Genomic DNA, 14482 nt, shown 5'->3' with positions numbered 1-14482 from the left:
ACCATGACCGTTTACACTGTTCCAAATAAGCATTGAAAATGGTATTTCCGGAGCAGTGGTGAGGGATCGTAGCATGTAAATCTCATTCTGAAGGACAAGTCTACTGTGCAGAGGTGTTTCCAGACGCAGGCACCTGAAGCAGTCCTGAGGGCTGAGCCCCTGGGGAGGCCGGGGCAGCCCTGGGGCACGAGCGCTCCACAGAGGGTATGTGACGGCTTCAGTGGCCCTTGTGGGGCCTGGAGAGCATGTGCGTGCAGAGCAGCGAGAAGGAGGGAAGAGGGCCCCGAGCGGGAGGCACACAGGTGTGACAACACGAGCCCCTCAGGAGACGGACAGTGTCTTATAACAGGTGTATAGGGTCCCAAGGGGGTGGCTGGCTGTTCTGTTGTCCTTGGCACCTTAAAGATGGTGGAATGTGCATGTAACAGATGGCTTTTTGCGGGGGGCGGGGTTTGTCTCAGACCATAAAGCAGATGCAGCAGAGGATGCTGGAACTCAAAAAGACTCTCCAGAAGGAACTGGTAAGTTCCCCTCTTCTCCCCACTGCCTGTGCCCTTCCTGGCTCTGGCCCTCCCGGCTTCCCTCGCCGCTTGACAATGCTCTCCCCCCACCGGTTGATTGCGAGGTCTCTGGGAAGCCAGATGTTGGCTGGTGGGACGGTAGCCCTGCCAGCTCGAACCTGTCTCTGAAAAGTAACTGTGTGACTCAGGGCACGTGCGGTTCTTCTCCAAGCCCGTCTGTGGGCTGAGAAGTCAGCGACCTGTGCGCCGCAGGTGAGCAGCAGAGCGCCGGGCCCAGACAGGAGAGAGGCACCTCTGCCCAGTTTGGGGTGCTCGCTGCCCCACAGACATCCTGACACCGGGACGGGGATCGTCCAAACCTTCCCAGACAACCCCCTCCTTCCTCTCGGGCCGCCCCGTCTGCCGGTGGGGGGGAGGGGGGTTGCTGAGCCTTCTTCAGGCACTTCCTTCCCAGCGGGGTTCCTTTCACCCTACTGTGGTGCAGGTGAGGCCAAGGAACAGCGGGCGAGCGCAGCGCAAGCCGGGTGACTCTCCCGGGTGATTTTCAGACCTGTCTTGAGGGGTTTGGCACAGCATCTTTCCATTGGGTTTTTAGAAAATCAGACCCGACAGTGAGCTCTTTGAGGTCCGAGAGAAGCCTGGCCCCGAGATGCCCAACATGGCTCCTTCCGTCACGAATAATGCTGACCTGACTGATGCCCGCGAGATCAACTTTGAGTACCTTAAGCACGTGGTTTTAAAATTCATGTCCTGTCGAGAGTCTGAGGTAAAGGGTTTCTGAGTTGCCTTTTGGGTCCTGAGCGTCTGGTTCCTTTGTCCAAGCCTCGTGTGGCTTCCCACCAAGTACATGGCTTTCTTCCTCTCCCACGTTCCCATTTGGCCACGAGTGTGGACACGTAACGGTTATTTCTCCAGCTGGCACTGACCTGCTGACGGTGCAGCCGGCAGGTGGGGGCCAAGAAGGGAGTCCGCTCCGGGGAGGCCGCGCGGGTTGGAGGCTGAGGCTGCAGTCCGGGAACGGTCTGCCCCGCGCTCCTGCATCCTGCTGAAGGGCAGGGTGGCCGCCGTGGATGTCCTGGGGATCTTGCCGGTTCCCAGAGGAAGAGATGGAGGGGAGAAAAGTCTGTCGTTGTCGTCAGACCCGAGGAAGCCCAACGTCCCCCTCCACGTGGTCCTTGCTAACCCGTGGGGAGCACACACCGGGAAGAGACCCAGGGAGCGCTCCAGCTAAGCCCCCCGATCCTCCCCCACCGTCCGCCACCCCAGGGCCCGTGGCAGCGAAACTCAACTTTGTTTCAGGCTTTTCACCTTATAAAAGCTGTGTCAGTGTTGCTGAACTTCTCACAAGAGGAAGAGAACATGCTCAAAGAAACCCTGGAGTATAAGGTAGGCTTCCCTGGCCTGCTGTCTGGTTCTTAGGAACTAGCTAGTAATCCCAGCACTGGCGGGTGAGCCCGTCCACAGCTGCATCGTCCGCCGAGAAAGTGCTACTGGATAGTGGACTCCTGTTGGGCCGTATTTACTGAGGACGTGCCTTGTGCACACGCGTCTGCGCGGTGCCCACCGACAGGCCTTATGTGTCCACCGCGCTTTCACTGACGTCATTAACGTCAACAGCCCCAGGTCTGGCCCAACGTCCAGGTTTTTTTTTTTAAATAAAATATTCAGGGGCGCCTGGGTGGCACAGTCGGTTAAGTGTCCGACTCTTGATCTTGGCTCAGGTCATGACCTCACAGTTCGTGAGTTCAAGCCCCACATCAGGCTCTGCACTGACAGCGTGGAGCCTGCGTGGGATTCCGTCTCTCCTTCTCTCTGCCCCTCCTTCACTGTGCACACTCGCTCGCATGCTCGCTCGCCCTCTCTCTCAAATAAAGAAAAAGAGAGAGAAAGAGAAAGAAAGAAAGAAAAGAAAGAAAGAAGGAAGGAAGGGAGGAAGGGAGGGAGGGAGGAAGAAAAAGAGAAGAAAGAAACCTGGGTGGCTCAGTCGGTTGAGTGTCCAACTTCGGCTCGGGTCATGGTCTCACGGTTTGTGGGTCTGAGCACCACGTCGGGCTCTGTGCTGACAGCTCGGAGCCTGGAGCCTGCTTCGGAGTCTGTGTCTCCCTCTCTCTGCCCCCCACCCCTGCTCTTACTCTGTCTGTCTCAAAAAACAAATAATAAACACCAAAAAAGTTTAAAAACTAAAAAATAAAATATTCAGAATTGACAGAACAAAAAAAATATTTTCTGGAAGAATTAGGTACAATTCCACTACCTTGTTCTTGTCAACTCTGTTTCCTCCCGCGTCCCTCCCACACTTAGAATGGGCTCTGGGCCCCGTAGACGGGTTGCCACGTCCAGCATCTTCGCTGGGTGCTTGCGGGACAGGGAGGGGGCGCTTTCAGCTTCCTCTGCACCTAGTCCCGATGCTCAGAAGCCCTCTCTGCTTCCAACGCAGATGTCGTGGTTTGGGTCCAAGCCAGCTCCCAAGGGCAGCATCCGGCCGTCCATCTCCAGCCCTCGGATCCCGTGGTCCTAGGTGGAAAGCCGGCAGATGGATCTCCATGCGATGACACTTTTTCTGTGAAAAGAACACTGACACACCAGTCTGGGTGGGTTTTTAATCACTGTAACCGCAGTATTTTGTACAAGCGTCAGAGCATTGTTTACAAGACTTAAGGCCCCCTCCCCGACAGACTGATCTGAAGCTCAGGAGGTGGCTGATCCTGTGTCATTGTGCTCACCAAACGGGAGGGTCCTGGCACTACCCGCGTTTCCACAGTGCTGCTAAACTCCCAGCTCTGGCCAGCACCCGTCTGCACCTGAACCCTCTAACTGTTCACGTCAGCACTTGAAGCTGAAGCCGGCGGCATCGGGCAGAGAGGAGGCACCCGGCCCACCACGGGGTGCTGACGCTGGACGGAAAGACAGCCCTTTGAAATGGTGCCCGGCAGGCCAGACCCACCTGCTTCCGCCACAGACAGCCAGCTCGTTGGGGGTGGCTTTTAAAAATTCCCCTTCCCCGTCAGCATGTTTGGGTTCAGATGAGTTAGACGAGGCTTTTCAACCCTTCCTCTCAAGAAAACATTATCTCACCCTGTTTGTCAGACCACCCAGAACTTCAGATGTGTACATCTTTAAGGTACTCTGGGGCCAGTGTGGATTAATGAATATGCAACTTTCTGACAGTATCTCATTTTCCTGAAGAAAACTAGCAGATATATTTAAAAAAAAAAAAGATCCTTAGCACCAAATACACTCAATTGCCTTTTTAATGAATGTACTTGTCTTGGATAGGTTGCTGGTAAACCATTTTAAACTATTTTTTATAGCTAAGATTCTTCGCTATTATAAACATGTCTCTGTATTATAAAATCCATTTAACTGGTGTTCTTAAAGGCAAGTCAGAGCATCAAGAGGAAATTATTTCTAAAATTGGGATTCCTTTCCCTTTTTAATTTCACCGCAGCATTCTGTGGTCTCTGCCTCCCTCTGAAGCAGCGGTGGTATTTCATTTGCTTTGCTCTTAATTCCGTGTCGTAAGACAGAGCAAATGCTAATCACACGTTCGCTACGGTTAAGGACAGCCTGGACAGTCTACTCCGCTCGGAGGAAGCAACAGCTGCCCCCCGCCCCCCGCCCCCCTCCCGGTTCTTGACCAAAACCTGGGAAGCGGTCTGCCTTGTACGTGCAGCTACCGTCTCTCTCCCTAACGCTGCCCCTGTATACTTAGGATGACACTACACCCATATATGGCGTCCAGACGGCCCCAGACGGCTACAGGACTTGATGGCGTGCAGATGGCTCGGGTAGGGACCTTTAAAAACTCTTATTAAGGAAAGGGGAATATGCTTGCCCTGGATAGTCCACAGTATGGAATCTAAAGAGAAACTGTTGATTTCGTTTGACAAAAGTTTTACCGGCTAAATAAAATAAGCTAATAACTGGAGCTCCTAAAATTTATTGTCAGTTATCCAATGATGTTTCTCAAAAATGCTTAGGGTTATAATCTATAAAATCTGTCTCACGGCGAAACACCGATTTGCGGAGTTAACCTAGTACATTTCCACAGACCTGGAAGTACCGAGCAAGGGCAGCGTCACCCTCATCCCAGCCAGGCTGTCTGCCACCCAGTGGCCCATTCTCCAGTTACCTACCTCCTCCCGTGGCTCCTCCCTGCAGATGGCTTTCCCTCGTGGAGAATATCTTTTCCACTTACCTGGCGGGGACACACAATAGGAATGCCTTCCGTTCTGTAATTTGGAGAACAGGTACCTTTTCTTAGCTTTTCCAGGAGACTCCCCAAGATTGGGTGGTCCAGGGCTCACCAGACGGCTACCACACGGCGGCGGGAGCCCCGTCCCACTCTGCCGTGGCCTCTCCAGCCCTTGAGCTGGTCTCACCCTGCCCCAGCCACGTCCCCGGCAGCTTTAGGTGTAGTCGTGGGACCCATCACTCGGCCTATACTTGCCTCGGGAGGATTCATTCTGACTAGGCTTTCCTCCTGCATGTTGAATTTCCTTCAGCTTTAAGAGGAAGAGTGGAGTAAATATTCTAAGTGATTAATGCACTTTCACTTGTATAAAAAGTTCTGTGATCGACAGTATGTATAGCCCTTTATATGAGCATTGGATTTGGATTTCTCTCCGGTTGTAAATAGGAACTGTATTATCTAAGACTGCTGTAGAAAATTCATTTGTGGTGTCACTTTTTGATTAAAGCTCTTTAATCCAGATGCAACTACAGTGGGTTTTACTTGATAGTCTAATGAAATTTAGTACATTGTGTCTCATATTTAATACTTCAAGGCGAACTTCAAAGACTACAGTACAGAGCTTCCAGGTGGGAGCACAGAGATGTGGGGAGAGTGGCTTCCGTGTTGGTGAGCACAGAGATGTGGGGAGAGTGGCACGCTCAGAGAGCATGGAAGCTCCATGCCCTTTCCCAAGTTCCCTATGCATCTCTTCCATCTGGCTGTTTCCGAGGATATCCTTTTATGCTAAACCAGTAACCCAGTAAGTAAAAAAGGGAAGGGGACTGCGGGGGTGGGGGGATGGCTGTAGAGCCTTTCTTTCAGAATCTCCCCAGATTAGGTTTAAGTACATGTAATGAAACCTGCAGCCTAGTCCTACCTCCCAGAACAGTGGAGCTTCTGCAGAGGAATTGAAAGGATTGTGTCACTTTGGTCAATGTCTATCGACAAGGCCCGCAGGACCAGGAAGAGCTTCAGAAATCTCAATGGGGTCCTTTAATAGAATGCAGACTGCAGTTACACGTGCTAAAAAGGCCAGAAAGACATCTTTGCTCTTCAAAGAAGCTGGCTGTTAGTGGTTATAGGGAACAAAATGTTCCTTTTGTATAGACTGATTGCTACCTGTTTCTGGCTTTTAATCCTTTAAAAGAACTTGTTTAATGGGGTGCCTGGGTGGCTCAGTTAGGCATCTGACTTCAGCTCAGGTCACGATCTCACAGTTTGTGAGCCGAAGCCCCACATCTGGCTCTCTGCTGTCAGCACAGAGCCCACTTCAGATCCTGTCTCCTTCTCTCTTTGTCCCTCCACTGCTCGCTCGCTCGCTCTCTCAAAACAAAACAAAAAGGATAAAAGCAAAAAAACTTGTTTAAGAGTGTTCCTGCCACAAGCCCAAGTCAGAGTCAGGAGATGGTGACCGGGCCTTTCTGGGGCGCGCTCCCAAAAGATTCCAAGTGCAGTCACACAAACTAAAGACTTTGGAAGCCTAGACCAATTATTGAATGTTCGGCACTTTATTAAATTAAATAAGCTCCAAAATTACATACAAATCAAAAGGAGTAAAACCAATAAATAGTTATTCGGCAAAATCTCTCTCCATAGCAGCCAGCAGTGCTGAGCCCAGGCCTGAGGTCCTGCTGTGGCAAGAGGGCTGGACCGCCATGCTCACTCCCTGGGGACAGCGCCCCAGGGACACGCCCACCCCTCCACATCAGTTCTCATTCGTTTCCGTCCCATTCATTACTCATTTTACATACATGAAACACACCGGAAAGTACATACTAATAAGCCAAGAGCTTTATTGATGCAGCAGGCACTTTACAATGAACCCAAGAGAGCCCGTCTTCTCTGGGAAGACGGGATGTCTGTACAAACCCTTGAAGTTTTTACTACTTCAAAAAAACAAGCTCTCCCTTTTACCACAGCCCTTGGATCTGTACCTGCCCAAGTCGTCCCTCCCCCATTTTAAAGAGGCAGAGCACACAGGTACACCTGACCAACGCTGGCCAGCCACTCCAGGAGACAGTTACAATGTCAGTTCTGTGTTACTTGTGGACAAAGGCATAGACTATCAGATCCTGCAAAGGATTTAGGAAACAGACGATTTCTCCCTCCACCTTGAAAATAAAATACACTTCAGCTGATGCATGTCCTGAAATAGTTTAGCTGGGAGTTCCTAGGAAGATGGTCCATTGTCAATCCCTTCTTCATCAGCCTGTGCATCCAAAATTCTTCTCAAGGTAACATGAGTCCTTTTTTTTTTTTTTTTTTTTTTTTAAACAGTCTTTCTTGCTGTAAGAACTCTTATAATGGAGCCTAGTCCTCCTACTGCTAATGCCTGTGGGGGCAGGAAAAGGAAAGGAGTGAAATGAGACATGGCTGGCCACGTGGGAGCCTGGCTTGCCAGGGAAGAAGGGACCAAGCACATTCCCAGACCTAGGTCCCACCGCGTCACAGACCCTCTCGAAAAAGGGTTCCTGCAACAGCACAGTTAAGGAGGTGACGAGAGAGCCCCCATTCTAGGCGTGGAGCCCTGTCCTGGAGCCAGGGGTCCCGAAAGGCTGCTAGCTCGAGACAGCAGAGCTGGGCTTGAGAACACTGTTACCAAGCACATACACAGCACAGCCCCCCAAGTTTCCCTTTTTGACAAGCTGTTTCCGGCCTGCCGGTACTGCCCTAGACACTTAAATAGACACGAGCTCATTATAGCTGCCTCCCTGAGGCCTCCTTAGAAATGCCAGCAGGGCTCGGCACCAAGTTGCCTTAACGGGACCAAAGGGCCTGGCCTCCCCACCACACAGAGGGCTTGCTCAGCTCCCGAGTACCAGAGCTACCCCCACCAAGCCCAGGAGTTCACCTCCCGACGGAGCAGGCACAGCACACCCCACAGCAGGACCAAAGGCCACCACCGCGGCACAGCACCAAGGCTGCCCAAGTGGCTGACCCCTCAAAACCTTTATGGAGAGTTTTAGATACCGTGTTGGGAATAGCCTGGTCTCCTATACTGATAAGCGAGCTTCCTGTAGTTCTACAGGGCAGGGGGACATTGGTGCATAGGCAGGACACGGGCTAGATGAAACGGCTTGCTCTTCTAACGACCTGAACAAAGGACAGGCACAGCTTTTTATGCTTCAGGTGGATGAAGGCCCCGTTAAGTAAACATTCAGGTTTCTGCCACTGCCTTCTCTGGCCTAGTGAAGCTGCAGCACAGCAGGAAGCCCCTAGAGTTAGCGAGGGGCTCAGCCTGCATCCTTAAGAGCCCCCCAACCGCCACCTCCACCAATGCAAAGCAGCTGCCTCCACTAAAGTCTTATGAAGCCCCAGCTTCAAGCCTGCCTCCCTCCCACCTGGGACTCCCTGTCCCTCTTCCCATGCCAAGTCACCTGTCCCCACGACATGCCCGGCATAAATCAGCAGCTAAAGTAATTGCAATTACCAGAGACAGTGAACCCCTACCAAGTGCTTCCACGGGAGAAGTGATCAGATGTCCCAGGTTGCTTTAGGCGTGGCCCCTTATTATTATGACAATCAGACTGTCCTATGTTATTGTGGGAGCTTCTAGCCCGCAGATCTGAACCCTAGAACTGGGGCGAGTCCGTGAGCTGCCCGCATGAGCAGTGTGTTCACCTACCTTTTCATGCCATTGGAGTAACACCGCACTGCTGTTTTCTGTGGGCTTCTCAAACCCTTTATAAATGTACTTCATTAGCAAGTCAATGCCATTTCTGTCCAGTGACTGCACAGCCTGCTCAATTTCACTGCTCTTAAAATTTGTAAGCACTTTCAGCACCACGCCCTGGGCTCGTTCCTATAAAGGAAAGAGAAAGGGAGTGACACCCAGAGCCACAGCCCAGGCACATCCATGTCCTCCAAGACCGGCACAGAAATACCAAACCAAGTGGTCAGAACTCTTAGAAACACTGCCCAATTTCTGATTTGTCTGGGATGGTTAAAAACTAAGTGGGCTGAAATACCTTTATTGATTTAAATTTCAAGTATCCCTTATTCATGCTAATAAGTTATCCCACTTATTTTGGGGGAGTAAGTGGTTTGTCAGAGAGAAGCATACCTGCAAAGCCTCAGATTTCACAAGATCCTAACTGTGGAGATCTACTTTCTGAACAGGTGTACTAGGCTGCAGTTTCCCTCTGCATTCACCCCAGTAACACAGAAGCCACTTCCCTCTGCCTGAGAGGTGCAGCCATTGATTACATCAAGATGCTGTGACAAGACAGCAAAACCCCAGCTTGAGAGAGACCCCTTTCCCTGGACCAAATTTTAGACAGCTTCTAAACAGCTGTGATTCAGTAAACACAAATGTATCTTCTCACCTTGTTTTTAAAAGGCAGGAAAATTTAAAAGCACTGAAAATACTTATGCAAATAAAGCCTATTCGATAACCTTTAAAGCAGAAACTGCTAAGTCCCACGTGGCATGCTAATTTATAGTTTTGCTAAGCAGCAAGGGCTGGGCCGACTTCTCACCCCATGAGGCTCTGGGGAGAAGTGAATGTTTCTTTGGGGAGCTTTTACTATAAACACCGACAGCTTTGATGTCAGGAGTGCCAGCCAGGAGGCTTCCATGGAAGCACTGCCCAGTGCCAACCCACTCCCTTAGTAGAAACTCACTGATGCTAACACTAAATAGATGCTGTCTGAAGCCCTGTGGAAGTCACGCTCAGCTGGGGACACGGACAACCACAACCCTGGTCCCAACACCACCCGGCAAAGCTGCAGCAGAGCCCCCATTACCTTCACGGCCTGATTCTTGGTGTTGACGGGAGAGTTCCGCAAGGCTGCATGGAATGCCCGAAGCATGTCCCCTGTGCATCACCACCAGTTAAGGATGGCTAGGCTCAAGCATGTTCACACTTTTATTAATGAACTCATTTCAAAAACAGCTCAAGAGAGGAGTCAAGAGATACTCCCACCGCAGCTTCCAGGTGGCCACAGCCCGTTCAGAGAGTAGCCTGTGGCTTTCCTGAGCCACAGAGAGGAGAGGACACCTCTGCCAACAGTGCAAGCCCCTCCTTCTGCCGCCCCCTAAAACACATTTGGACACTCCTTCCCTCCCTGGAAACAAGTGCCCTCTTGGGGTGACCTGCAGCAAAACCTGACGGAGCTTGCTTACAACTGCTTGGTCCTGGGCACCACGTCTGCCCCATTGGGTCCTGACAACAGTGCGCGGCTACCATTCTCATCTTCTCATTCTCAAAGGAGAAGAATGAAGGCACAAACGGAGATCTCCTCTTAATCCAGTGTTTTCTCAGTTAAACTGCTAAAGAAATTAAGATGTGCTAAAATTTCTATCTTCTTTTTTTTTTTTAATTTTTTTTAACGTTTTTTATTTATTTTTGAGACAGAGAGAGACAGAACATGAACAGGGGAGGGGCAGAGAGAGAGGGAGACACAGAATCGGAAGCAGGCTCCAGGCTCTGAGCCATCAGCCCAGAGCCCGACGCGGGGCTCGAACTCACGGACCGCGAGATCGTGACCTGAGCTGAAGTCGGCCGCTCAACCGACTGAGCCACCCAGGCACCCCTAAAATTTCTATCTTCTAAGACCTACTTAGGTCTGTGAGGTCCCAGCTGCTACTAGGAGGGAGATTTATTAATCTAAAAGCTTTTCCCCCAAATATGAGTTGATCCTCTCCCCTCCCCGCAACCTTAGTTGCAATCCTGACACCTTTGCTGAGTTCCAAATATACCACACTCAAAAGAAAATGACAATCTGGGTTAGGTCCCCAAAGGTGACACCTATTTTAAACTGAATTACATCAGCCAACTTTCATTTCCTCATCTGAAACACTGGCTTCAGCCAAAAAGCTTCAAAAATAGAACAAGGAATGGCTTCTACCCAATCAGGTCTCTACTCCTGTTCATGCAGTGATACCTACGTGTGAACAGACAGAGACTCCGGAGCAACGCCTAGTCCCATCTTCCCTAGTGTGGGCTCCATCTTGACGGAGCTGGGCCCACACCACTCAGGAGCCACTCTGGCTGAGCTCCCCAGGCCCCTGCTGGGCCCTGATCCACCTTCCACAATGGACAGACGGCCCACCCCCTATACCTGTTGGCTTTGGAATTCCTTTCCCTCAGCCAAGCAAGGGCCAGTCTGGTACCAGCCACTGATAACTTCTACCTTAGAAAACAGTTCTGATTTGGCGTCCCAGAACAATGAGCAGAGTCTCAGAAGCTTAAAGAAATGTAGGCTGACTCTCTTTGCTAACCAGCATGGCTGGCAAACAAAATCACTCAGGAGATGGATGGGGAAGGGCAGGGTAACTAGTCCCCAGGGACAAAAAGAGTCACCCTTTAGTTACCTCTGTAGTGCCAACCTACCAAGCATTCGCTATAGATGTTGATGGGTGGAGGGCCTTTAGCAGCTTGGGGAGTTCTGGGGAGGAGGGAGGGTACGGTATTTATCCAGCTGGCCTCAGTGCTCAGCTTAGAGAACAGGCTGGGGAATGCGCCCCCTTGTCTCCTCTAGATCAGGGCTCCTCAACCACAGCATTAACATTCTAGACCACATGACTGATGTGAGGTCTGCCCTGTGCATCACACAATATTTAGCAGCATCCCTGGCTGCTACCCACTAGATCCCAGCAGGATTTCCAAGTTGTGATAATCAAAGTGTCTCCAAACAATGCCAAATTTCTTCAGGGGGAAGAAAGAGTGCAAAACTGCTCAAAACCATTGCTTTGGACCTGTTCCTGAGGACCAGAAAGTTCTTCAGTGAGGAAGAAAAGGAAGGAATACTTTAAAATCCTTATCCTGTACCAGGTGCTTTCACATGTCCTCTCATTACTGCTATCAACCCTCTGTGACAAGAATCATTATTCTCACTTGGAAGGCAATGGATTTGAAGCTCAGAAAAGGGAAATGACCTGCCCAAGGTCACAAAGTTAAGCTGTCCAGCCGGCCTTCAAACCCAAGGATGCCCAACTCCAAAGCCAAGCTCTTTCTCTAATCCCCTGCTGTCACTCTACCCACAGACCCAAGCTGCATGTCTAGGGCACTCGCTGTGTGCCCAGTACTGTGAAGTTTTTTGCAATGTTGTTCCCTGATGCTCCCGTGGAACCTGTAAGGCCAGCATGGTTCCCCTCCTTTTCACAGAAGAGGATGCTGAGGTTCAGAGAAGGTGTGAGGTCACATAGCTATAGCATGACAGAGTGAGGTTTGCATTGATACACAGCCCATGTTCTTTCTATTTCATCTGCCTGATTCCCTACCATGACTCAATTCCCTATGCAGCAGTAGGACAGGCCTCCTCCTCCTCCTCCCTACATTTCCCCACTCCAATCAACCAACCTCTACCCCTTCCTCTGGACTTTGTTCTAAGACTCTTCTATTAGAAGCCTGTTCTATAGTTTAAACTCAGTAATATCACTATAAGTCCAATATCTGGCACATGATAGGGACTCAGTAAATACTAGTTCTCCTTCCTCCTCCTTCCCTGGGCCCCACATTTGCGAGGATTTCAGTTCTCATTGCTAACCTCCCTTTCCCCAATCCCAAGAGGTATACTGTCCATGGTAACAAGGTTTCTGACACAGCCACTAGTGGAGAAACTGCACCCACTGGATGTGCTAAACCTAGGCCTCCAAGCAGCCTCAAGAAAACTATCATTAGGGGCATAGCAAGAGAGGGCTTTCAACAAGTCCCTGCAGCATCAGGACCAACACCTCAGATAACCAGACCTTGTTCTCCCCATCTGTAGATAGTTCTCGGCCAAACGCCTGACCCTGGAGTCTTTTTGGCATTGCCTGCCCATGAGCCAGGTTCTGCATCAGAACGCAGAATCAATCTTCCCTCATGAGGGGTCCTTCTCATGACCCTGATTCACCAATGGGGTAAACAGGGTGATCCTGATGGGGCAGGAAATACAAGTTTGAATCCCCACCTTTGAAAACACATTCCTGTTCAAACAAAGAAAGTCTGAAGGTTTTTGTTTCAAAGGCACGTTGGAGGAACACTGCAGGACTCCTCCCTAAGGTAGTCCACGGGCCTGACTTCCCAAGCTGAGTCAACTGATTAAACACTCAGAATCTGATTTATATACAGCATGAGCCTCCAACCCTGCCCTGGCAAGTGTGGGGGAGGGGCAGGCACTTCCTGTAACACCATTTGAATAAAGAAAAATCCTTCCTGTGAGAATAAGTCAGTTTCCTGTGCTCAAACTGCTAAGGGACCCAGCGGGCTGTGACAACCACCTCTATTTTTAATCTTGTTTTCTAAATGCTTGCTCTCTGTGGTCACAGGAATAGTCATTTCCAGTCATGAGGCTCTACTTTTACATTTCACTTCATACTGTCTGGTTTTTCTTCGCTCTAAACTACTAGTTTTTCCCACTGCTTCCTGCACAAGAAGGCTATTGCGGGTAGGAAGCCAAAACTCACTTGTTGAACGTGGCTGAGACCATCAAGGTCCACAGCTCAAGGTGTTCATAGGAAACTGAGGACAGGTGCAAAACAGTGGCATTAACCTGGAGGGTCAGATTGATTCTGGGGTCGGAGGTGCACAATCTCTGACCTCAGGGCTGGGCTAGGGCTGCAGCCTTCGCTCCCCCTTGGGTCCCTTCTTCCCCACAGCCATCCACCCACCTATTTTCCTGTGGTGCTGCAATCCGGCCCAAGAGGACAGTGCCCAGGAGCCACCCAGGCTGCTCAATTACTCAGCGGGGGCTCACCTCTGCCCCTCCCTCCCATCAAGCTCGAGAATGGCCCCATTTCCTGCAAGGGAGGGACGGAGTGATACGGAGCCCAAGCCACGGTCAGTCAGAGGGGATGAGGACACCGGGGGAGACGAGGGCAGGCCTCGCGGAGGAGTGCGGGGCCGGCCTGCGGGCGGCAGGCGAGTCGGGCGTGCCTCGGAGCCTGGCGAGCCGGCGGGTCCACCAGGGTCTAGGGGCCTCGTGGAGCCACGCTGCTGGGGGAACCTCCGAGGGCCGGAGCCCGGGTCGGAGGGAAGGCGGTGGGGGATACCGGGCTGAGGGAACCCGGTTCGAGGGGAGCCGGATCGGAAGGGACTTGGGAGACGGACCTCAGGGGCCCCGGGGTGAGAGGAGTAGGGAGGCCCGCCTGAGGGGAGCGCGGCCCGCCGCGCCGGTTAAGGATATTGCCGCAGAAGGCCGTCCACCTCGCTAGGGTCCGGGCCTGGCTCGGCCGCCGCCGCCGCCGCCTCCTCCTGCTCGTCCACGAATTTGTTCTCGTCAAACTCGTCGATGTCCACCCGACGGAAGCGCGAGGACAGCGTGTTCCGGGCCATGGCGGGGAGTCGGCGCCCGCTCAGCCGGCTCCTCTCCGGGTCCGACCTCGGCTCTACTCCGTTCGGCACCGGCTCAGGCTCGGGGGCGGGAAGCGGCCGCCGGGCGCCTCCTCCACCTCCTCCGCGCGCAGACGCCGCTGTCCGCCCACTTCCGGGCCACGCCGGAACCGGAAGTGCCGGTGGGCGGGAGGGGCGGAGCCCTGTGGGAGACTGGCTGGAAGCGCTGGAGAATCCACCTTATAGTCGTTCCCACGGCCTTCAGCGGGACTTTCATCTTCGGGGAGCGCCAGTCTTGCTGTCTGAGTGGGCGCCCTGTCCCCACACAGGTCCCAACATCGTGGACGCTATAACTGCGCTCCTTCTTCGGCTTCTCCTGAATCCGAAGAGCCCCTGGCCTTGGAAGGGGCCTGCGCGGCATAGCCGCGGACGCGGGGGGGAGGGGGGGTGCGGCACGGGGCCCTGAGGATA

The 14482-nt window shown here is 52.1% G+C and overlaps 2 protein-coding genes across 6 annotated transcripts in view; one reads left to right on the top strand and one right to left on the bottom strand.

The window, feature by feature from the left end:
* GOLGA1 (golgin A1) overlaps positions 1-5231 on the top strand; it is a 48801-nt gene extending 43570 nt beyond the window's left edge. For 2 of the 4 annotated variants that reach the window (XM_042963322.1, XM_042963324.1), the window contains exons 20-23: positions 462-521; positions 1117-1287; positions 1821-1907; positions 2959-5231. In XM_042963322.1, the coding sequence (XP_042819256.1) occupies positions 462-521; positions 1117-1287; positions 1821-1907; positions 2959-3039 (399 nt within the window). In that variant the 3' untranslated portion in view covers positions 3040-5231. Of the gene's footprint in view, positions 1-93; positions 350-461; positions 522-1116; positions 1288-1820; positions 1908-2958 lie in introns of those variants that run through there. The other 2 variants (XR_006210298.1, XM_042963325.1) reach the window with 2 other exon arrangements.
* Positions 5232-6524: 1293 nt separating this feature from the next.
* Positions 6525-14162, bottom strand: ARPC5L (actin related protein 2/3 complex subunit 5 like). 2 transcript variants are annotated; one of them, XM_042963326.1, is made up of 4 exons: positions 13866-14162; positions 9501-9573; positions 8381-8557; positions 6525-7087 (listed from the first exon to the last, which is right to left on the bottom strand). In XM_042963326.1, the coding sequence occupies exons 1-4, from the start codon at positions 14012-14014 to the stop codon at positions 7025-7027; spliced, it is 462 nt and encodes a 153-aa protein (XP_042819260.1). In that variant the 5' UTR covers positions 14015-14162; the 3' UTR covers positions 6525-7024. The 2 variants fall into 2 exon arrangements, with proteins under 2 accessions (XP_042819260.1, XP_042819261.1); XM_042963327.1 differs by having other exon boundaries at positions 6996-7848.
* Between the last annotated feature and the right edge of the window lie 320 nt (positions 14163-14482).

Source organism: Panthera tigris, chromosome D4, assembly GCF_018350195.1.
Source record: "Panthera tigris isolate Pti1 chromosome D4, P.tigris_Pti1_mat1.1, whole genome shotgun sequence".
Taxonomy (NCBI): domain Eukaryota; kingdom Metazoa; phylum Chordata; class Mammalia; order Carnivora; family Felidae; genus Panthera; species Panthera tigris.
The sequence above is the reverse complement of the archived record's forward strand: the minus strand, read 5'-3'. Positions and strand labels throughout refer to the sequence as shown.

What these genes read in the sequence shown, in the direction of transcription:
- ARPC5L (XM_042963326.1), bottom strand. Translation starts at nt 14,014, where the DNA reads ATGGCCCGGAACACGCTGTCCTCGCGCTTCCGTCGGGTGGACATCGAC. An exon ending in GTGGACGGCCTTCTGCGGCA is followed by an intron (nt 9,574 to 13,865) that starts ATATCCTTAACC and finishes GTGGTGATGCAC; the next exon opens with AGGGGACATGCTTCGGGCAT. An exon ending in CCAAGAATCAGGCCGTGAAG is followed by an intron (nt 8,558 to 9,500) that starts GTAATGGGGGCT and finishes TTTCCTTTATAG; the next exon opens with GAACGAGCCCAGGGCGTGGT.